This window comes from Myxine glutinosa, chromosome 3 (assembly GCF_964187855.1).
Source record: "Myxine glutinosa chromosome 3, kmMyxGlut1.1, whole genome shotgun sequence".
Lineage (NCBI taxonomy): Eukaryota > Metazoa > Chordata > Myxini > Myxiniformes > Myxinidae > Myxine > Myxine glutinosa.
In genome coordinates, this window is record NC_136263.1 from 26,208,761 (window position 1) to 26,232,595 (window position 23,835).

At 45.7% G+C, this 23,835-nt stretch overlaps 1 protein-coding gene across 1 annotated transcript in view; it reads left to right on the forward strand.

The window, feature by feature from the left end:
* LOC137423734 (carboxypeptidase Z) overlaps window positions 1–23,835 on the forward strand; it is a 94,504-nt gene that overhangs the window by 69,278 nt on the left and 1,391 nt on the right. Inside the window, exons 5-11 of the mRNA XM_068111197.2 lie at window positions 762–986; window positions 5,494–5,690; window positions 13,604–13,762; window positions 14,210–14,362; window positions 16,652–16,787; window positions 19,284–19,423; window positions 19,702–19,801. Of these exons, the coding sequence (XP_067967298.2) occupies window positions 762–986; window positions 5,494–5,690; window positions 13,604–13,762; window positions 14,210–14,362; window positions 16,652–16,787; window positions 19,284–19,423; window positions 19,702–19,801 (1,110 nt within the window). The remainder of the gene's footprint in view (window positions 1–761; window positions 987–5,493; window positions 5,691–13,603; window positions 13,763–14,209; window positions 14,363–16,651; window positions 16,788–19,283; window positions 19,424–19,701; window positions 19,802–23,835) is intronic.

Genomic DNA, 23,835 nt, shown 5'->3' on the forward strand with positions numbered 1-23,835 from the left:
TAATTCACCCCAGATCCACCTTGTTTGAAATTCCAACTTCTTTCCTGGAAGTCCTGGCAGTGTCCATATGTTTTATACCTCTCCCACCGCCCCCTTCCCACGCCCCCCCCCCCAAGCCCTCGCCCTCTCTCAGATCTCTCGATGTCTCCATGTCTCTCGGTCCCTGCTCTCAAATGTTGTGTTTGTGTCCTTCCCCCTCTCTCCCCATCTTGTCTCCCGCTCCCGATGTTATATGTTTTATGTGTCGGTTTGTCTTTCTGTGTGATTAATATTCGCTCTTTCACGAGCCTCGACCTTGTATACAAAAAAAAAAAAAAAAAAAAATCGGTCACATTCTCGATTTGTTATTAATCAATCGGTCACACTCTCGATGTGTTATTAATCAATAGGTCACACTCTCGATGTGTTACTAATCAATCGGTCACACTCTCGATGTGTTATTAATCAATCGGTCACACTCTCGTGTTATTAATCAATCGGTCACAGTCTCGATGTGTTATTAATCAATCGGTCACACTCTCCATGTGTTATTAATCAATAGTTCACACTCTCGATGTGTTATTTTATGTCTTTTTCTCCATGTTAATTAATAGGTGACCAGCAGGTATTGCTGAACCCAAAAGGAAATAGTTCCATGAAAACACCCAAACACAAATTCTAAAGTATTTTTCAACTGCGGATCCTTGGAGTCCATTTATAGCAGTTTGTCCATAGGTGGTACAATCGTAACCCGACATGTGTGTATGTGTGTCTCCCTGTAGAGCCCTGGCCGGTGATGGAAGTCGACTCTCCAGAGATGTCAGCACCAGAGTGGCCTGGAAAGCTGCTTTTCCAACATCATCACTACGCACACCTGGCATGGTTGCTGCGTCGTACGGCGGCCGCGTGTGCAGACGTGGCACGGATATACACCCTCGGACATTCTTCTCTCCATAGACATCTCCTCGCCATCGAGTTCTCGGGAAACCCTGGCGAGCACGAACTCAGTGCGTCCGCAGCACTTTTTCACCTCATGTCTCAGCACCTATAACTGTTACCATGCAAAATCATGCGCTCAATGTACTCTGTTTGCACATGCAAACATGTGCTGTGACATAAGAATTACCACGGTGAATTAAAAAGAGCAGTCGGACATATGTGGCATTAGGTACTGACTCAATCTGTAAACGTTCCTGCCTTTCTCGACTCCGTGATGACTAACTTTCCCAAAAACGTCTCCTGCTCTTCCTCTACTCCAATTGGTTCATCTGATCATGTGCTTGTGAAAGTCAACATCTGTCTGGCTATTCTCAGAGAGCTGCCTCAACGTCGGAGAGTCCGACATTTCACTCGGGCAGATTGCCTGGGATTGCAGGCAGACATCTCTCTTCATAACACGTCTCCCATATCTGCTGCCCCTGATATGAACTCCGCCTGGGAATTCTTCCACAGAAACCCGGTCTCTCATGCACAGATTCGAGCCGTCTCGTCTTCAGTTATCGTAACCTTATTCCCACCCATGGTACACTGAATCCTGTGGTGAAGCAGTTGCTCTGAAAGACTGGAACAACTTGCCTTTTTTTTTCTTTTATTTTTTGTATACAGAATCGAGGCTCGTGAAAGAGCTAACATTTATCACAAAAACAAATCAAAGAGACAAACAAACAAAGTACAGACTTGGCATTTAATATGGAATATTTTTTTTCCTTGACTTGGGTTTACTTTCTGAACTCGGTATATCAATCTGTTGAGTTTCTTTTACGCTTCGGTGATTTCTTTGTTAAAAGAACCATGTCACTGATTGTCTGTCGCAGCAAGAAGTCAGTAACAGGATTATATCACAGGTGGCGTGACAAAATGTACGGACAGGTACATTTGACGATTGGCTTCACAATCGGGTATATAAGGGTTGTTGCGTTCTGTATTAGTGGAAAACAACTGCTGCACGTCCACAAAAGTTATTGCCGCTTCCCTTGGAGATGGTCCATAAACTCGACAATGCTGTTTGTCATTTAGTGGTGGCTTTACGAAATTCCGGCATGAAACAGCGTGCTATTGCTCGGCAGTATGGCATCACTTAAGGTCAGGTGTCAAAGATCCTGAAACGAAATGCTCAGAGGGGTGTCCCTACTCCAATACCGAGGTCAGGACGTCCCCGCAGAACCACAAGGAGAGATGATCGCCAGCTGCACCGGTTGGTCCGTAATGGCCGTACCAAGTCAGCTAATCGGCTTAGGGCTGAGTGGCAGCAACTGACAAATGTGCCTGTATCCAGAAGGCTAGTCAACCAACGACTGGTTCAAGCAGACTATCGTGCCAGGCGTCCCCTGAGAAAGCCACGTCTGACAAGACAATACCGCCAGCGCCGATTGCAGTGGGCCAGAGAGCACCGTCAATGGCAGCCAGGACACTGGAATCACGTGATCTTCAGTGACAAGTCTAGATTTCTGGTCTATCGTCAATATGGCCGCGTCCGAGTGCGCACTGCGCAGACAAGTGCATGAAGCCGACAACGAAGATTGTATAGTGCCAAGAGTCCAAGCTGGAGGTGGTGGGGTGACCGTTTGGGCTGCTTTTCATGCAGGGGGCAAAACTGACCTGGTTGTTCTGAATAGAAACCTGAAACAGTTCAAGCACAGGGCCATTCTGGAAGAAACATTGCTTCCATTTGTTCGTGCAGCCTTTCGAGGAAACGTTGTCTTCCAAGATGACAATGCACAGCCTCATCGTGCTCGCATGATCCAGCACGACAATGCACAGCCTCATCGTGCTCGCATGATCCAGCACTTTCTTGCTGACCGTGGTGTAGAGCATATGGAGTGGCCTGCCATGTCCCCGGATATGAATCCGAGAGAACTTGTGGGCAGAATTAACGCGTCAAATCGACAACTTGGACCAGCAGCCTGCCTCTGTGCGTGAATTGCAGCAGGCTATTGCAACTGCATGGCAAGCGATTCCTGTCCAAACCTTGGCAAATCTCGTGAACAGCATGCCTCAATGTGTACGTGCTCTCCTGAATGCTCGTGGGGTTTATACGAAGTACTGAACTGTAATTTTAGTCCGTAATCCCAGTCGTAATTTAGCTTTTGTTTTTGCTAAAAAAAAAAATTGGCTAATGTGCAAAATAAAGAGATACTTCTGGAAAACGCACAGAAATTTAACACAGTACTGTCCGTGAATTGAGTTCGATATCAGTTTACATCACTTTCAAGGATCAATTTATTTGCTTCGAAATGTCAAATGTGGTTTTTGTTTCTTTTAAAGGTCTAGAATCTAGAATCTAGAAACAAAATCTAGAATAATTTCAACATAATTCCAATGAACTTTTGGTTCTAAGTCATCTTGAAAAGTAAGTTCACCTCCACAAAAAAAATATTCCATATTAAATGCCAAGTCTGTATATAAAAAGGGGAGCGGTAGACAAGATGGGGAGAGAAGGGGTTAGCACATAAACACAACATTTGAGAGCAGGGACATCGGGAATGTGTGGGAGGGAGAGGGATTGGGGGAAGGCGGCATGGGAAGGGGGGGTGGGAGAAGTATAAACACAAGTACACCAAGGACTTCCAGGAAAGAAGTTGGTATTTCAAAAAAGTGGATTTGGGGTGAAATTAGCGGGGGTAGAAAAGATCAAGGTTTTGGATGGGGGAAGATAAGAGATGGTGGTGAACAGCTGTTTTAAAGACCTGGAGGGAGGAGTGGGATTGAAGAGAGTGAGGGAGTTTGTTCCAGAGGCGGGAGAAAAGAGGAATGAAGGAGGGAAGGTGAGCAGAGAGTCTTGATTTTGGCACTTTCACCATAAGAGGGTTGCAGGCAGATCTTGTGCAACATGCAGGAATATTTGGGGGACAGAGCCCAGAGAGAGCTGCAGGAGCAAGGCCGGAGAGGATTCGGTAGAAGAGGGAAAGACCACCAACCTGCCTGCGGTGAATAAGTGAAAGGCCCTCGGAGGTAGCTTCATCGCGGGAGATTCCAATGATTCTGAACGCTTTGGTTTCAACAGCGTGAAGACGAGCTAGGTGTGAGGCAGGAGCACCAGCCCAGAGGGGGGAACAGTATTCCATTGAGCTGCGGATGAAAGCCTTATAAGTGGTGAGGAGCTCAGGTGTGCCAAGGAAGGACTTCGCACGAGGGAGGATGCCCAGTCGGCGACTGGCTTTGGAGGCCAGATTTGAAATGTGGTTTTCCCAGGAAAGATCATGGCAGATAGTGAGACCCAAAAGCTTGATTGACAGAACTTCTTGGAGAGGATTATTCAGAAAGTGGATGGGAGGGTTGTCCAGTCGGTCTTTTCGGAGAGACCGTAAGAGTGTGAGATTTGTCAGGATTGAAAGACATGTTCCACTTGTTTGCCCAGTCAGTGATTTTGTCCAGGTCTGCAGAGAGCGAGGAGGCTGCAGACTGCCGATCTGAGGGATGAGGAATGGAGCGGCAGAGAGTGGAGTCATCAGCAAAGAGATAGAGAGGATTTTCAAGAGAGTCGGAGAGATCATTGATGAAGACCAGAAAAAGCACAGGGCCCAGAACACTGCCTTGGGGAACTCCAGCCTGAACAGGAAGAGGAGATGAGAGAAACCCATTCAAGAAATATCCATCGAGATTCAAGAAAAGAAAGCCTTCTCTTCCTGGAAGGCAAATCCGACCAAAGGAAATCTCAGTGCATTCCAAAAGGTCCACAGTCAGTGTGTGTCCATTCTCAGGAGAGCCAGAAAATAACACGTGCCCAACCTCAAAAAAAAACTTTCAAACTTGTCTCCTTCCTCGAAAACCTGGTAGTGCCTTGTTAAGTGTGTCTCAGGTGTATCCTCCCCTTCCATACCTTACCTCTCTTCAACATAGACAACCGTCGCCTCTGCTCATGGGAAGGCTAAATGCCTCAATTCTGTTTGCTTCCAAATGTTGTGTCCCCATCCCCTCACTCTTGATACCCATGTTTCCCTGTTTTACCCAACTGCTTGGAGACTCTGTGTCTTTTACACCTGAAATGGTGGAGAAAGATCTTTGAACCCTCGACTCTGACTCTGCAAATAACCGGACGGAATCAGTTCACGTGTCCTAAAAACCTGCTCTGGTGCTCTTGCACATTCTCTCTTTGCCCTTTTCATCCTGTCATTTGTGCTAGATCAACTTCCATCTGCTTGGAAATACACCAACGTCACTTCGTTAGGTAAAAAATGTTCAAAAATACCTGATCTCCTTAACTACAGACCTATCAGTTTACTTTCAATCATAAGCAGGGTCATGGAATCCATCATCAGAGCTGATATGAAATATTTTCTCCAACAACCTTATCTCAGATCACCAATTTATTTTCAGACCAGGTGGACATGTTGCTTGGACACCTTGGACATGGACACCTTATTAGATCCATCGCAAACCTCACACCGATTGGTCCCCCCACAGAGTCCAATCATAACACGTAGTCGTTCCTGTCGGACATAATAAGTATATATATATAGTTTGTTTATTTGCAGACGTTTATAAATGTCGGCATGTGTGGACTTATGTCTCCAGTGGAACCCGAGGTGCGCCTTGTGGCCAACATCCATGGGAACGAGGTGCTGGGCCGTGAGCTGTTGGCGACCCTCGCCCAACACATGTGCGCGATGCATCGTCGTGGGGACTCTCGCGTCACGAGTCTCCTGGAACGCACGCGGATCCACATCGTTCCCAGTCTCAACCCCGATGGATACCAATTCGCCACCGAATCGGTGCCAAAAGCTTCTGACCTAGCGTCGCACTCTCTATTTACTCACATGGGTTTGTAATTAGAACGGTGAACAAATCATTCCTACAGTTACAAAGGTCTTACACCCAAAAATATTTTGTGACGATTTTCAAATCTTTGAGAAATTTGGACATTCGATTTGGACGTCACCACAAAAAAGCTGGGAGAGAGAAAAAGAATATTTCAAAGTTGTTTTCCTGGACATCTTTAGGCCGTTCTTTGTGCAGCAGGAGACGGGATTTTGCAACACTTCTGTCTGTCTGTGAGTGTGTCTGTCCAAGCCGTAACTTTTTTACCATTTGAGCTCGTGTCATGAATTTTTCATCAAAGCATTATTATAATAACTAGCAACGGTACCCACCCTACGCCCTATGGGCGGGGCTTCAATTGGGAGGCCCAAATAAAAAGGCAAAATAACAGAAATTGAAGGCTTTTTTATTTTAAACGATTTATATAAACATCCGTTAAATCACATCACACACAAATCATCAAAATCTAAACAGTATTTGTAGAATTTCAATAAAAGCCACATCACTGTTCATATCGGTAAATATTATTCCATCGTGTTTGGAAAAACTGGAAAATTTGAAAAATTGGGAAAACAATATAGCCTATTTTACTCCAGGGGGTCCCAGGATTCCCCACCGAAAATTTCGTTCCGATCGGTTCAGCCGATTTTGCGGTACCTGGGAACAGACGGGCAGACAGATGGACAGACATTTGGTGAATTATAGTAAGATACGGAGAAGGCAAATTAATAATTTTGTCAAAAGGTCAAAGGTCAGTGTCAGGTGAAATAATCAATTTTCATCCAATTGACCTGAAATTTTAAGAATTTGCATATTGGATCACTGAATTGGTTCACCAATGAAAAAGTACAAGCCGACTGTTTTTTTTTATGCCTCCGCCCCCGAAGGTAGCCAGAGGCATTATGTTTTTGTTTTGGGTTATCCGTCCCACGTCCGTCTGTCCGTAAGGGTTAAACCTCGTTTTTCTCAGCAACCACATGTCCGATTGAGACAAAACTTCCAGGGTAGGAGTGACACCCATGCAGAATGTTTTGATAATAATTGTGATGTCATAGGTCACGTGGTATGGCAGCCATCTTGGATTAAACACATATAAGGATTAAACGCAAGGCCTTTGCCGCGTCGCGAACGATTTGAAATCGAAGTTAAGTGATTGTTCCCATTTGTATTTTCGTTAAAACTGTATTTATTTATGGTGTTGTACGTATATTGTGTCCCGACGAAGATTTTTCGGTGCAAATCTTTCATACCTGTATTGAAAATCGTGTTAATTCGTGTCGTGTCTTGAGGCCTTGTACAGTGTACACTGTACAACCTTGAGGCTTTGTTTTTCTCTCAGCGGTCCGTCGTTTGTGATCCAATAACTTTCGTTCTCTGTATTCCCAGTCTTTTCACCCATAGCCTACTTCCTTGTGTAAATCTCAACTAAAAAAAAAACAAAAAAAAAACATTTCCTTCTCTGTTCTCATTCGTTTATTCATTCTTATTCGTTCGTTCGTTCTTCGACCACGTGTTTCTCCCCCATTTCCCCAGATAGTTTTCACTGTTATTAACCTTCAATGTTTACACTTTCCCCTCAAGTTATGTATTCCGTCATATTTTATAACACCTTTTTCTTCTTCTTCTTTAAAAGGCTGCTTTCGACTTGCTTACCAAATCAATTCATCCCAAAAAAAAATATCCATCTCCTATAGTGCCTTTTTTCTACATTCCCTAAACTCTCCTGCACTCCATCCTCCATCCAGCGTCCTTAAACGTATTTTTAACTCGGTCACAAGAAACTCATTTTGCAATAAATGCTTTGCCCCTACACTCCTAAACTCCCCCCTTGCCCCTCCACTTCTAAACTTCCCCCTTCCCTCCAGAACTCCCCCCTTGCCCCTCCCCTCCTAAACTCCCCCCTCACTCCTCCCCTTCAAAACTCCCCCCCCAACCCCTCCCAGTCAATTCTCCCCCCATACCATTCCTCTCCAATTCTCCCTCCTCCCCCCTCCTCCTCCAAGCTGCCTCCTCCCCACTTTGTCTCCCTTCTATCTCATACCTCCACCCCCCCAAACCTTCTACTTTCCTCTGCCCCCCCTCAAACAACCCCTCACTGTGCCTCATCCCTTCACCAGCAAACCTTTCATCCTCCTCATCCTTCCCTTTCTTGGAACTCTTCTGCAATATCTGACACACTATCAACTGCTCTCCTTACCTCCCCCTCTCATCCTTCATCTTACCCTACTCCTCCCTTCCCTGTCCTGTACCCGATGCTCCCCCTCTCTCTTCATTAACGGTATGGACCTCAAACATCCGGGGCCTTCGCTCAAACCTGACTGATCTCTCCATACAGGTTGCTTCTGACAATCCAGACTTGATCTGCTTAACAGAGACTTTCCTCCTTCAAGATGTCTCTGATTCCTTAATATCTCTTCCTGGTTACTCCCTCCTCCGGTATGATAGACCTGAGCCTCGGCCTGGTGGTGGGGTGGCTATCTTTATCAAAAACTCTCTTCCTCACTCTCCTTGCACTGCCCTCTTTCCTCCTCACCCCCAGGAGTACCTCTGGCTACGGCTTCCTCTCCGCTCCCACCTTTTGTTCATATGTGTTCTGTACCGTCCCCCAAACAGTGATGACTCCATCTACATTTCACTGTCTGACAACATGGACCAACTTCTATCCACTCATCCCAACTCTCTCTTCCTCATATGTGGTGACTTCAACTGTCATCATGCCACCTGGTTGGGTGTGGGATCCTCTCTCACCAGTCATGGCACCTCAGCAAAGGACTTCTGTGACTCACTGGGATTGACACAATCTGTCAATTTCCCGACCCGGATCTCAGCCAATGGAGTATCTTCTCTTCTAGACTTGGTTATGACAAACTTCCCTGCTAATGTCCCTGCGAGTCTAGGAAGTCTAATGCTTCCCTGTGATCTTGTATACAAAAAAAAAAAAAAAATGTCTGCTGCTCTTCTTCTGCTCCAATCGGTTCTTCTGATCATGTGCTTGTCAAAGTGGACATCTCTCTGGCCATTCTCAGAGAGCCTCCTCAGCGTCGACGAGTCTGGCATTTCACTCAGGCCAACTGGCACGGTCTTCAAGCAGCCATCAATCATCTGGACTGGTCTCCCATCTCTACCACCTCTGACATCAACTCATCCTGGGAATTCTTCCAAAGTAAATTGCTCTTTCTCATGCACAGATTTATCCCATCTAGTCTTCAGTTTTCATACCCTTCCTCCCGTCCATGGTACACGGATTCTTGTGGTGAGGCTGTTGCCCAGAAACAACTTGCCTTCGTCTCCTGGAAAGCAAATCCAACGGAAGGAAATGTCATTTCCTTTCACAAAGCCCGAAACAAGTGTGTGTCCACCCTCAGGAGAGCTAGGAAACAATATCTCTCCATTCTCAAGACCGAACTCTCTTATCTGTCTCCCTCTTCCAAATCCTGGTGGCGTCTGGTCAAATCCGTTTCTGGTGTTTGTTCCCCCTCCATCCCCTCCCTTACCTCAAACGGCTACACAGCTGACTCCGCACGTGAAAAAGCTGAATGCCTCAACTCTGTGTTTGCCTCTAAATCTCGTGTCCCAAGCCCATCCCTCTCTGTACCCACCATACCCAGTCGTACCCTGCTGCTCCTGGACTCCGTGTCCTTTCCTCCTGACAAGGTGGAAAGGTTTCTGTCAACCCTCGACTCTGATTCTGCAACTGGACCCGACGGCATCAGCCCACGGGTCCTAAAATCCTGCTCTGCCGCTCTATCTCACCCTCTCTCTGTTCTCTTCACCCTCTCTTTTGCTCAAGGTCAACTGCCATCTGCTTGGAAATCAGCCAACATCACCGCTATGCACAAAAAAGGTGCAAAAACAGATCCTAGCAACTACAGACCAATCAGCCTTCTCCCAATTATCAGCAAAGTCATGGAATCCATCATTGCTTCGGATATGAAATCTTTCCTCTTCTCCAAAGGCTTGATCTCTGATCATCAATTTGGTTTCAGACCAGGTCACTCTACTCTGGACATGCTGCTTCTGCTGTCTCAACAATGGATGGAGGTCCTCAATGCCAAACAGGAAATTAGAGCTGTCTCCCTCGACATATCACGTGCCTTCGACACGGTCTGGCACCCCGCTCTGCTCACCAAACTCTCCTCCTTTGGTATCCATGGAAATCTCCACGCATGGCTGGCGGACTTCCTCTCTAGTCGTCGTCAACGTGTGGCCCTGAATGGGTTTCTCTCATCTCCTCTTCCTGTTCAGGCTGGAGTTCCCCTAGGCAGTGTTCTGGGCCCCGTGCTTTTTCTGGTCTTCATCAATGATCTCTCTGACTCTCTTGAAAATTCTCTCTATCTCTTTGCTGATGACTCCACTCTCTGCCGCTCCATTCCTCTTCCCTCAGATCGGCAGTCTGCAGCCTCCTCACTCTCTGAAGACTTGGACAAAATCACAGACTGGTCAAACAAGTGGACCATGTCTTTCAATCCTGACAAATCTCACACTCTTACTATGTCTCTCCGAAAAGATCGACTGGACAACCCTCCCATCTACTTTCTCAACAATCCTCTGGGTCGCTCAAGCTTTTGGGTCTCCAAGAAGTTCTGTCGCTCAAGCTTTTGGGTCTGACTATCTGCCATGATCTTTCTTGGGAAAACCACATTTCCAAGCTGGCCTCCAAAGCCAGTCGCCGACTGGGCATCCTCCGTCGTGCGAAGTCCTTCCTCGGCACACCTGAGCTCCTCACCACATACAAGGCTTTCATCCGCAGCTCAATGGAATACTGTTCTCCCCTATGGGCCGGTGCTCCAGCCTCACACCTCGCTCGGCTTCACGCTGTTGAAACCAAAGCTTTCAGAATTATTGGAATCTCCCGCGATGAAGCCATCTCTGAGGGCCTTTCACTCACTCACCGCAGGCAGGTAGGTGGTCTTTCTGTCTTCTACCGACTCCTCTCCGGCCTTGCACCCCCAGCTCTCTCTGTGCTCTGTCCCCCAAATATTCCTACAGGTCGCACAAGATCTGCCAGCAACCCTCTGATGGTTAAACTGCCGAAATCTCGGCTCTCTGCTCACCTTCACTCTTTCATTCCTCTTTTCTCCCGCCTCTGGAACAAACTCCCTCACTCCCTTCAATCCCACTCCTCCCTCCAGGTCTTTAAAACAGCTGTTCACCACCATCTCTTATCTTCCCCCATCCAAAACCTTGATCTTTTCTACCCCCGCTAATTCACCCCAGATCCACCTTGTTTGAAATTCCAACTTCTTTCCTGGAAGTCCTGGCAGTGTCCATATGTTTTATACCTCTCCCACCACCCCCTTCCCTTGCCCCCCCCCCCCCCCCCAAAGCCCTCGCCCTCTCTCAGATCTCTCGATGTCTCCATGTCTCTCGGTCCCTGCTCTCAAATGTTGTTTGTGTCCTTCCCCCTCTCTCCCCATCTTGTCTACCGCTCCCGATGTTATATGTTTTATGTGTCGGTTTGTCTTTCCGTGTGATTAATGTTCGCTCTTTCACGAGCCTCGATCTTGTATACAAAAAAAAAAAAAATTTTTTTTAAAGTATTCCTTGGAAACCGCTGAATGGAAAAAATTGAAACTTGGCACATTGTCAAGTACTCCCAATGGGGAACAAAAGCATGATAATGATGACATCATAGGTGAAGTGGTATACCAGCCAAAAATGTTTTAATCAAATTCCTCATCTTACTATAATTCACCAAATGTCCATCCGTCTGTCTGTCTGTCTGTTCGGAGGTACCGTAAAAACTGCTGAACCGATCTCAACGATATTTTGGGTGGATAATCCTGGTATCTCCAAGAGTAAAATAGGCTATTTAGTTTTCCCAATTTCAGCTCATCTCCAGCATTCTCAGGTTTGGACTCCCGCATAACATTCGTGTTCGCATAACGTTCATTGTTCTCATTGTGACGATGTTGTTTTCCCGGGTGCCGCACAAACGGCTGCACCGATCGTTGCAGAGCTGCACCGATCGAACTCGGTGACCTCGGACAAAGACATTTTATAAGGACACGGGTTGAATCCCTGCTTGAGAGAATTCTAACCCATTTCAACTGAAGGAAACACGTATCGGGAGTACATACGACATAGCGATTGTGAACACGATTAGTTTAATCTCCACATGAGATAATTCCACATAGCTATTTGGGCGGTGAATACGCTAACAGATCGCTGTCTCCATCGATCTGGCCAAGGCCGTAACAGCTATCGGCTCAAAATCCTTTTAACTGTTGATTTGGAAGTTTTTACAATGAAGGAAACACGTATCGGGAGTACATACGACATCGGGAGTACATACGACATCAGGACTAACTGCACGCGTCTTCAGTATCAAGCTCAAATCTCTCATGGCGGATCTGAAGAGCGGAATGCTTGGAGAAGTGGTGGGTTACTTCGGCATGAAGGATCAGAAACGTGGACTCCCACACTACCACATCCTGCTGATACTTGCTCCCGCATGACGTTATTTTCCCGGGTGCCGCACAAACGGCTGCACCGATCGAGATTTAACGGATGTTTATATAAATCGTTTACAAGAAAAAAAGCCTTCAATTTCTGATATTTAGCCTTTTCGTTTGGGCCTCCCAATTGAAGCCCCGCCCGTAGGGCGGGTACCGTTGCTCGTCCTAAAAATCTGAAATTGCATGCACATGATCTATGACCCATTTGTATTGAAATATTAAATTTATGACATCATAGGTCACATGGTTTGGCAGCCATATTGGATTTAACATGAAACGTTTAAAAAAACGTCTACCCCCAAACCACCAAATTGACTCAAAACTTTACGTGTGTTATTGACTAGGCATGGCAATTAAATGTTGATCACAAAAACGGCGTTAGTCACATGGTGTGGCAGCCATATTGGATTGAAGGGCAGTATTAAATAATTATATCTCTGAAACCGCTTAGCCTATCGTTGCGAAATTTCACAAATGTCATCTAACACCACTGTTGCATATAGTTTGAAAATGATGACATCATAGGTCATGTGGTTTGGCAGCCATATTAGCTTGAAAGCCAATATTTTAGAAAAAAAACCCTTCTCCAAAACCATACCGATCGATGTGAAACCTGTCATGTCTGGTAAAAATGGGATACAGTACTTGAGAACAGCTGAAGGGATTAATATCAAACTTGTTTATTTTTAGGACAGTCAATGAGGGCATATATCTGTTGTCATGGTTATGGACTATGCAGAAGCATATTGGCAATGCAGTCGCATTGCTCGAGCTTACATCAAAGGTCAAGGTTGCATAAAATCACCAATTTTCACCCGATTGACCTGAATTTTAAAGAATTTGCATATCGGGTCCCTGAATTGGTTCACTAATCAAAAGGTAGGAGTTGATTTTTTTTTTAGATCTAATGCTCAAAGGTCAAGGCTGCATAAAATCAATTTTAATTTTGTATTTTTAAAAAAAACTTTTCGTTATTTTGAGCATACAGAAGAAGAAGAATATGTCTGATTACAAACGCACGTTGATTTTAAGATGCTTTCTAGTTTTATAATTGGAATAGTGAAGTGCATTATAATAAATTGGGGTATAAATTTTTTTTTCTACAGAATGCTCCTAAATGCCTTTTATTGATCTTCATGATTATTGAGTGAGATTAGGTGAGCAAATTAAATGCCTGGTAAAGTGGAGAGGGTCCAAAAAATATTATTGCGTACGTAATAAATATATAGACCTGGGTGTTATAAAGTAGTCATCCCGAACGTTCAGTGATGATTCTACAGCGATTGAAGCCCAAACACAACCAGGACAGTTAATTATGGATAAATGAATAAAGGTGTAGTAATAATGGTGGGGACCTTGGTCAGCATTGCGATGAAACTATTGTCCCTTCTGTCTTTGTGCCTGTACAGCCCGAGATGGAACGACAGCTCTTTTCAGGACGAATGAATATGCAGAACATGGATCTGAACAGAAACTTCCCAGACCTCACGAATACTGTCCTGCGAATGAAGGCACCGAAACGCCATTGGGGTCCAGTGCCTATCCTGGATGAATATTGGAGTGATGAGGTGATGCAGAACATTCACGTGGTTTCATAATGTTCCACAGTATTATGAACTACATATTTATGCACACATGGCGAGGGCGAGAATGGGAACAGTAAAACTGAGAAAAAGAAGATAAGGAACAGGTTGGGATGGAAGGAAGTTAGGGGGGAGTTGGGAGAGAAGAGGGAGAAGTATGGGGGGAGTTGGGAGAGAGAACAAGGAAGTTTGGGAAGATGAGAAGGCATGCAATGAAGCATTCGTAGAGGGGCGTTAAAAATTCCACCATATTCGCTTACATAATATATAGACAAGTCGTGGGCCAAATCTTCCCTGCTGCCCGGATTCCTCAGGGCAACGCGGTCACGGAGAGAGTGCCAATTGGTCCCCATGGACCCGCCCTTTCCCTCTTGTCTGTCTCTTTTCTCTCATCTCTCAAATCAAACCTGCACTCCTGTTTCCCACCTTTAGGTGGCGCCAGAGACACGTGCTGTAATGCGCTGGTCCAGCAGCATACCGTTTGTGATCTCGGCAAACCTGCATGGGGGAGAGCTGCTTGTTCGGTACCCGTATGATCTATCGCTCACTGGAGAGGAGGAAAGCTCACCGAGTCCAGATGAAGAGGTATGCAATATGCCTCATTAATAATGCTCAATGGCACAATTGCACTGATTAAAGACAGGTATGTACAGGTGGACCATCTGAACACATGGCTCATGATACTGGGATCTCAGGTTCAAATTCCACATATTTTGGTGACTAGTCTTTTGTTTTAACTGGTTGTTGAGTCCCATGGCTATCCACTCTCGCTGAGCATGGGGAGGTGACCTCTATAATGAGTCGCTAACGTGTCCCACCACGCCGAAGCAGTGTACTTTGCGAATAGCCGAATTAATGGAGACTGCTGAGTGCCGACACTGTTGAATTAATGAAATTACTGGACACCTCACATGCTGGCATTTAACTTTCAATATCCCTTCTTAGCGCTCTTTCAAAACAACACACAGTTCTATAATCTACGATCCTTCCTGCATAATGAAGATTTTACAAATTTAATTGTTTCATCACAAACAAAGAATCATCTCTCTGGCCTCACCCCTGCCTGCACTCACTGAACCCTTACAACTGCATGCACTCACTAGATACAACGTCATCCCTGCGTGTAATCGCTACACTGTCACCCCGCGTGCACTCGCTACACCGTCACCCCACACGTGCACTCGCTACACCGTCACCCCACGTGCACTTGCTGCACCGTCACCCCACGTGCACTCGCTACATCGTCACCCCGCGTGCACTCGCTACACCGTCACCCCACGTGCACTCGCTACACCGTCACCCCACGTGCACTCGCTACACCGTCACCCCGCGTGCACTCGCTACACCGTCACCCCGCGTGCACTCGCTACACCGTCACCCCGCGTGCACTCGCTACACCGTCACCCCACGTGCACTCGCTACACCGTCACCCCACGTGCCCTCGCTACACCGTCACCCCACATGCACGTGCTACACCGTCACCCCGCGTGCACTCGCTACACCGTCACCCCGCGTACACTCGCTACACCGTCACCCCGCGTACACTCGCTACACCGTCACCCCGCGTGCACTCGCTACTCCGTCACCCCACGTGCACTCGCTACACTGTCACCCCACGTGCACGTGCTACACCGTCACCCCGCATGCACTCGCTACACCGTCACCCCGCGTGCACTCGCTACACCGTCACCCCACGTACATTCGCTACACCGTCACCCCGCGTACACTCGCTACACCGTCACTCTGCGCACACTCGCTACACCGTCACTCTGCGCGCACTCGCTACACCGTCACCCCGCGTGCACTCGCTACTCCGTCACCCCACGTGCACTCGCTACACTGTCACCCCACATGCACGTGCTACACCGTCACCCCGCATGCACTCGCTACACCGTCACCCCGCGTGCACTCGCTACACCGTCACCCCACGTACATTCGCTACACCGTCACCCCACGTACACTCGCTACACCGTCACTCTGCGCACACTCGCTACACCGTCACCCCGCGTGCACTCGCTACACCGTCACCCCGCGTGCACTCGCTACACCGTCACCCCACGTGCACTTGCTGCACCGTCACCCCGCGTACACTCGCTACACCATCACCCCGCATACACTATCACCCCATGTGCACTCACTACACCATCACCCTGCGTGTACTCACAGCACCCTCACAACTGCATGTACCCGCTAGCTACAACATCACCACTGCCTGCACTCGCTACACCCTCATCACTGCTAATCTCCTCTGCAGATTCAGTCCACAAATCTAACAAACTTTTATCTACAAACTTTTCACACTCCTTTGCCTCCTCCAATGTAGTTATCCGTTCCTTCAACCTATAATTTACAATCTTGAGCTCTATCATTTCTATACCTTTTCTATCGCAAAGACAACCCTCTGTCACCATTATCCCCAATATTTCCACATCAAGCATGATCACATTGTTTAGCATCTTAATCAATTCTCATATTGACACGTCTCCCAATCATCTTTCCACTGCCTTATTTACTTGAAAAAAGGAACATACCGCTGGACTAGCCCCTAAAGGCCTTAAAAATACCCTTCAAAATAAAATAATACCATTACCTGCAAATCTGCTTCTAATACTACAGCAACCTTAAGCGATATAAAATACACCACACCTTGTACAAAATCATGAGAGCAACAACAAAAATATATGCTTATCGCGCTCTACCATAAGGAGCGCTGAACACACCAACACCAGAATCTTTTTTATGAAGAGGTGTTATTTTTATGAGCAGCTTCATCTTGAGCAGCTCATCATGACTGTTGTTCACAGATGTACACTCTCCCCTCCAGCCCCCCCCCCCCCCCTTTCTCCCCCCCCTGACCCCTCTCCTCTCCTCTAGGTGTTTCGCCATTTGGCCAGCACATATGTAGACGCTCACAAGATCATGGCTAACAATGGTACAGAGTCTTGCCCTCTCAGGATGTCAGCAACGGGTGGTGTGGGTAGTGGAGCACAAGTGTACAATCTTCATGGAGGTTGGTGCTGTTGTAAGGGTTAAATGTTGTCACATGTTATTACTCCAAAAGTAATTTCCCATTTTGAGTAAAGCAGTCATACCATGTAAATGCATAAGTATTCGGCAACTTCCCAATGCGGAAATGTTACCGCACGTTCTTGTCTATATCCATGTCCATTGGATATAACAGCTTGAAAACCATGAAAACTTTTAATGACATTTAAACAGAAGAGGTTACTTTGTGTATACGTGGGATGTTCAAAGAGTTCCAGAATGAGAGACTCGTGACAATAGTCCAAAACTCACCAACATTTTTTTTTTGTTTAGAAGTAAAATTTTAAGAAATAATAAAGAATTTTTTTTTTTTTAAATAATAAATAAATTATATCTAAACAATATACAGTAAACCCATATCGCAGGGGAATGTTCCTGGAAAATAGTTAATACCATGGTAGATAAAAGCAAGGGTCTATGGGAAAAGGGAGGTTAGGTTCTATTCCTGGGCCTTGAGAAAATACAGAGTGAGATGGGCGACAGCTAAAAATAAACACATTAAAATTAAAATAAACATGTAAAAGATATGTAAGGCATGTCAACATTGAAATAAACATGTAGATAAAATAAATTTCTTCTTCTTCTTCAATATGCTCAAGATGGCCAAAACAGTTAAAAAGTGTTTTAAAAAAATACAAAATGAAAATTGATGATTTTATGCAGCCTTGACCTTTGAGCTTTTGATTTAAAAAAACAATTGGCTTCTAGCTTTTGATTTGTGAATCAATTCTGTGACCCAACATGTAAATTCTTTAAATTTCAGGTCAATCGGATGAAACTTGACGATTTTATGTTGACGCTGACCTTTTACCTTTTGACCAGATCATTAATTTGCCTTCTCCATGTTCTTATACTAAAGCTTTGTTGAAAATTTGATGACTATCTCAAATGGTAAAGAAACGTACGTCCTGGACAGATACAGAGAGACACACACAGCAGACACACACAGAAGTGATTGCAAAACCCTGTCTCCCGCTGTGTGGGGACATGCTAATAGACAAGAACACAAGACTTTACCTTTTAAATGTATACCAAAACAGTGAGGTGAGTGAGGGTAAAAGTATTACATACTCTGCCGTAAATATAAACCACAAGACTTAGCTTTGGATGATGATGATGATGCTGTTGGAGTGGGAAGCAGAGAGGGGAACCGGGGAGGGGCAGTGGAGAGCGGGGAGGGGGAAGCAGGGAGGTGGAGTGGGAGTGGGGAGCGGGAGTGGGAAGCGTGGAGGGGGGTGTGAGTGTGGACTGTGGAGGGTGAGCAGGAGTGGGAAGCGGAGAGTGGGACGTGGGAAAGGGCATTGAGGAGGGGGAGTGGGAAGCAGGGAGGGGGAGTGGGAAGCGGAGAGGGGGAGCAGGAGTGGGAAGCAGAGAGGGGGAGTGGAGAGCAGTGAGGGGCAGTGGAGAGTGGGAAGGGGCATTGGGGAGGGGGAATAGGAAGCAGGGAGGGGGAGCGGCAGTGGGGAGCACGACTGAGGAGTGGGAGTGGGATGTGGGGGAGGGGGATGTGAGTGTGGAGGGTGAGCAGGAGTGGGAGGCGGAGAGGGGGAGTGGGAGTGGGGAGCAGTGAGGGGCAGAGGCGAGTGTGGAGGTGGATGCAGTGCTCGGAAGAGCAGCATCGGATTTACGAAGAAGTCACCTGCTGCACTGCTACATATGGGAAGGGTAAGATGATCCTTAGCCGCCTTGGACTTTCTTTCCTGCTTGAACAGGAAGTTATGAGATGGCATCCTCTTCCAGAATAATCCCGTCTCGTCGGCGTTAAAGACCTGCTCCAGCATAAATCCCTTCCCCTCGATTAGTTTCATGAGCTGCGGTGCGTAATTCTCCACAGCATCATGGTTTACCCGATGCTGCTTCCCCAATTAATGTGACATTATGGAGGCCGAATCTTCTTTTGAAGTTCTCAAACGAGCCCTTGCTGGCATGGACATGTGGGTATCAATGGTTGAATAGGAGCCGTCGTCCCCGGGTGCTTCGTGGAAACGCTAGCAAATGCGCAATTATTTCTGCAACATCACCGGTCCACTCAAAAGCACCTTGTTCTGTGTTTGGTCCTCAATCCAAATATTGAGCACTTTTCCCATCCTTTCAATATCAGGAGCATGTGACTGAGATGAGACTTTAAAACAGTCGCTGCTGCTGTTTAACACTAAACTGAAAAGGAGGAAACCTGGCGTTCTTGAGGCTGATCTATGGTAATCGATATGCCCCAGAGAAGATAGCATGACCCTTCCTGCCGCTTCCGTAGGGAGTGGGTATGCTAGTCGATACAAAACACATTTCTATTTTCACTTCAGATAATAAACTTACATATTGACAAGGAACATACTTAATGGTGTGCTTTGGACTATTGGGATTACATCGCTCGTAGACCTTTTTGAAGGTTGGTAGACCTCATAGAAATTTCATGTAACTATTTGACACCTTAGAAGGTGCACGTTTCCCTGTGTGCTTGCAGGAATGCAGGATTTCAGTTACCTGCACCATGGTTGCTTCGAGATTACGGTAGAACTCGGCTGCAGGAAATTCCCGAACGCGTCTGAGCTTGAACAAGAGTGGGAAAACAACCGCGAAGCTCTTTTCAGCTTCATGGAATCGGTGAGGACGGGATCACTTAAATGTGGGAAGAAAAGGATCGAGAAGTGACCTTACAATGGTGCAGAGCATCCTGGGTATATTTCCAAAATCATGGCCATGGTGGTCCTCCTCCCGCTTGCAGCACACGTGCTTCGACCTGAGGGCACAGCGTCACGTGACAACATAATAATAAACAATAATAAATACAGTAAATGTAATAATTCATGGAATTTTTTTATTTTAACCGCTTATACATATTTTTGGCTTACATGGTTCATGGTATCCAACCATTGTTACAGGTACATCAAGGAATTAAGGGTGTCGTTCGGAATGAGAATGGCCGTGGAATCCGTGGCATCCACGTTGCAGTAAAAGGCAACCCGAGAGACGTCGTCACAAGTAAGTGACACAAAATGCAATAAACAGACTGATAATGTCAATTTTACCAGAAAATGGATCCACTCACAATTATAGTGCAAACTAGAATGGCACTAAGTAGAGAACATACCTCCACCTGGTCGGCCAAATCACCAAATGGTGAAGAATCACTTAAAAAATTATACTAGCTGCATCCGGATCTGGATCTTCACCAAAATTGAATCGATTCTTCATTGTCACACACACACAACCTGTCCACCAAGTTTCGTCCAAATCCATCCATAACTTTTTGAGATATCCTGCTAAAAAATGCATCGTTTTTAGCCTGATCCCCCAATGGTGAAGAATCACTTAAAGAATTAAATAATTCTCATATCCGAATCCATATTCAGATCTTCACCAAAATCGAATCGATTCTTCCTTGTCAGACACCCAACGGGTCCACAAAGTTTCGTCCAAATCTGTCCACAACTTTTTGAGATATCCTGCTATGTATCGTTTTTGGCCCTGTCTCTCAATGGTGAAGAATCACTTAAAACATTCTAGTAGCCGGATCCTAATCCGGATCATCACCAAAATCTAATCATTTAGTCCTCGTCACATAATCTACATATCTACCAAATTTCGTCCACAACTTTTTGAGATATTTTGTTCACAAACAGACAGACAAACGGACAAACAGACAGACAGGGGTGAAAACATAACCTCCTTCATCCCACCTTTGGTGGCGGAGGTAATTATAAAAACAACAAGTCAGGAGACGACGATGGTTCACGAGCGAGCGGTATTCAATGACAAAGGACGGACTATAACCGAAACAGACCCGGACTGGGGGGTCGGGGGCCCACGTGGCAGGTGTCTGCCCCCCGACATGCGGTGTACATGACTATTTACAAAGGGCCCCAATGCGCTGCGTGCGCAGGCCTATAAGAGCCAGCTGTACGTAATTGTGTGTGGTGCTGGCCTGGAAATGTCAAAACGAAGGTTACTGACCTTGAAATGAGATAGAAAATAATGCATAATCAGTTATGAGGTTAGTTAGCTACACAATACCGAAAATTCGGTTCGATTCCGACAACTTTGAAAATTTGACCTTTGTGACCTTCAATGGTCAAAGGTCGAAGATTCTGAAATTTGTTGGAAAACTTGTATTTCATGATGTATGTGATAATATAAGATCATGTATGACATTTCACCCTATCAGGAAGTGAACAATGTAATAAAACCATCAAAAATCGACTTTTCTAAATTCCGTGACCTTGTGACCTTGACCTCGGGACGAAAATGAAAAATCGAGCTCCGTGGGGCTAGACACATGAAATTGGCCGAACCAAATACCGAAACCCCTGTCAGATTCCACCAAACCCCTCTGAGAAGATGTAGCTTGAACTTAATTACCCCCGAAAAAGGCATCTTTTTCCGGCGTCGCTCCGCCCACAATGGGCGCAATGCGCCCACTCTAGGCAGGACACAACTAGATCATGATATCAACCTCGCACCCAAGTTTCATCAAGATCGGATGATATCATCGGGTAGTTATGCTGCGGACGGACAGACAGACAGACACACACCCATGACGAATAGAGTGGTCACTCTGTTTGATAACTCGTGAACCAATTAAATTAATCCTTACAGTGACCCATAATTATTAGGAACCATAAATTAATCCGTACATGTATGATTGACAACGGCATATTGATCAGTGTTAAATTTGTTTTCATCTTTTTTTATATTGATATAAGGCTCGGGGAGGGGTTTGTACATAAATAAAGGACATCAGCACACGTCAGTGTACTGTACTTAAATATTTGTTTAAAAAAAACACGAGTATACAATGAAGAATGAATACATTATCGGGAATTTGAACCTCAGTTCCCAAAATCATGGGCGGATGGTTCAGATGAAAACACACAAGGCCAATCCAAGGGAGAACACTAAACAGGGCAAACCAAATGGTAACGGTAAACAGGGCAATCCAAATGGGAATGCTAAACAGGGCAATCCAAATGGGAATGCTAAACAGGGCAATCCCAATGGGAATGCTAAACAGGGCAATCTAAATGGGAATGCTAAACAGGGCAATCCAAATGGGAATGCTAAACAGGGCAATCCAAATGGGAATGCTAAACAGGGCAATCCCAATGGGAATGCTAAACAGGGCAATCTAAATGGGAATGCTAAATAGGGCAATCCAAATGGGAATGCTAAACAGGGCAATCCCAATGGGAATGCTAAACAGGGCAATCCAAATGAGAATGCTAAACAGGGCAATCCAAATGGGAAAACTAAACAGGCCAATCCAAATGTGAATGCTAAACAGGGCAATCCAAATGGGAAAACTAAACAGGACAATCCAAATGGGAAAACTAAACAGGGCAATCCAAATGGGAACGCTAAACAGGGCAATTCAAATGGGAACGCTAAACAGGGCAATCCAAATGGGAAAACTAAACAGGCCAATCCAAATGGGAATGCTAAACAGGGCAATCCAAATGGGAATGCTAAACAGGGCAATCCAAATGGGAAAACTAAACAGGCCAATCCAAATGGGAAAACTAAACAGGGCAATCCAAATGGGAAAACTAAACAGGGCAATCCAAATGGGAATTCTAAACAGGGCAATCCAAATGGGAATGCTAAACAGGGCAATCCAAATGGGAATGCTAAACAGGGCAATCCCAATGGGAATGCTAAACAGGGCAATCCAAATGGGAAAACTAAACAGGGCAATTCAAATGGGAACGCTAAACAGGGCAATCCAAATGGGAAAACTAAACAGGGCAATCCAAATGGGAACGCTAAACAGGGCAATCCAAATGGGAAAACTAAACAGGGCAATCCAAATGGGAATGCTAAACAGGGCAATCCAAATGGGAATGCTAAACAGGGCAATCCAAATGGGAAAACTAAACAGGGCAATCCAAGTGGGAACGCTGAACAGGGCAATCCAAATGGGAAAACTAAACGGCAATTCAAATGGGAACGCCAAACAGGGCAATCCAAATGGGAATGCTAAACAGGGCAATCCAAATGGGAATGCTAAACAGGGCAATCCAAATGGGAATGCTAAACAGGGCAATCCAAATGGGAATGCTAAACAGGGCAATCCAAATGGGAATGCTAAACAGGGCAATCCAAATGGGAAAACTAAACAGGCCAATCCAAATGGGAAAACTAAACAGGGCAATCCAAATGGGAAAACTAAACAGGGCAATCCAAATGGGAATTCTAAACAGGGCAATCCAAATGGGAATGCTAAACAGGGCAATCCAAATGGGAATGCTAAACAGGGCAATCCAAATGGGAAAACTAAACAGGGCAATTCAAATGGGAACGCTAAACAGGGCAATCCAAATGGGAAAACTAAACAGGGCAATCCAAATGGGAACGCTAAACAGGGCAATCCAAATGGGAAAACTAAACAGGGCAATCCAAATGGGAATGCTGAACAGGGCAATCCAAATGGGAATGCTAAACAGGGCAATCCAAATGGGAAAACTAAACAGGGCAATCCAAGTGGGAACGCTGAACAGGGCAATCCAAATGGGAAAACTAAACGGCAATTCAAATGGGAACGCCAAACAGGGCAATCCAAATGGGAATGCTAAACAGGGCAATCCAAATGGGAATGCTAAACAGGGCAATCCAAATGGGAATGCTAAACAGGGCAATCCAAATGGGAACGCCAAACAGGGCAATCCAAATGGGAATGCTAAACAGGGCAATCCAAATGGGAATGCTAAACAGGGCAATTCAAATGGGAATGCCAAACAGGGCAATCCAAATGGGAATGCTAAACAGGGCAATCCAAATGGGAATGCTAAACAGGGCAATCCAAATGGGAATGCTAAACAGGGCAATTCAAATGGGAACGCCAAACAGGGCAATCCAAATGGGAATGCTAAACAGGGCAATCCAAATGGGAATGCTAAACAGGGCAATCCAAATGGGAATGCTAAACAGGGCAATCCAAATGGGAATGCTAAACAGGGCAATCCAAATGGGAATGCTAAACAGGGCAATCCAAATGGGAATGCTAATCAGGGCAATCCAAA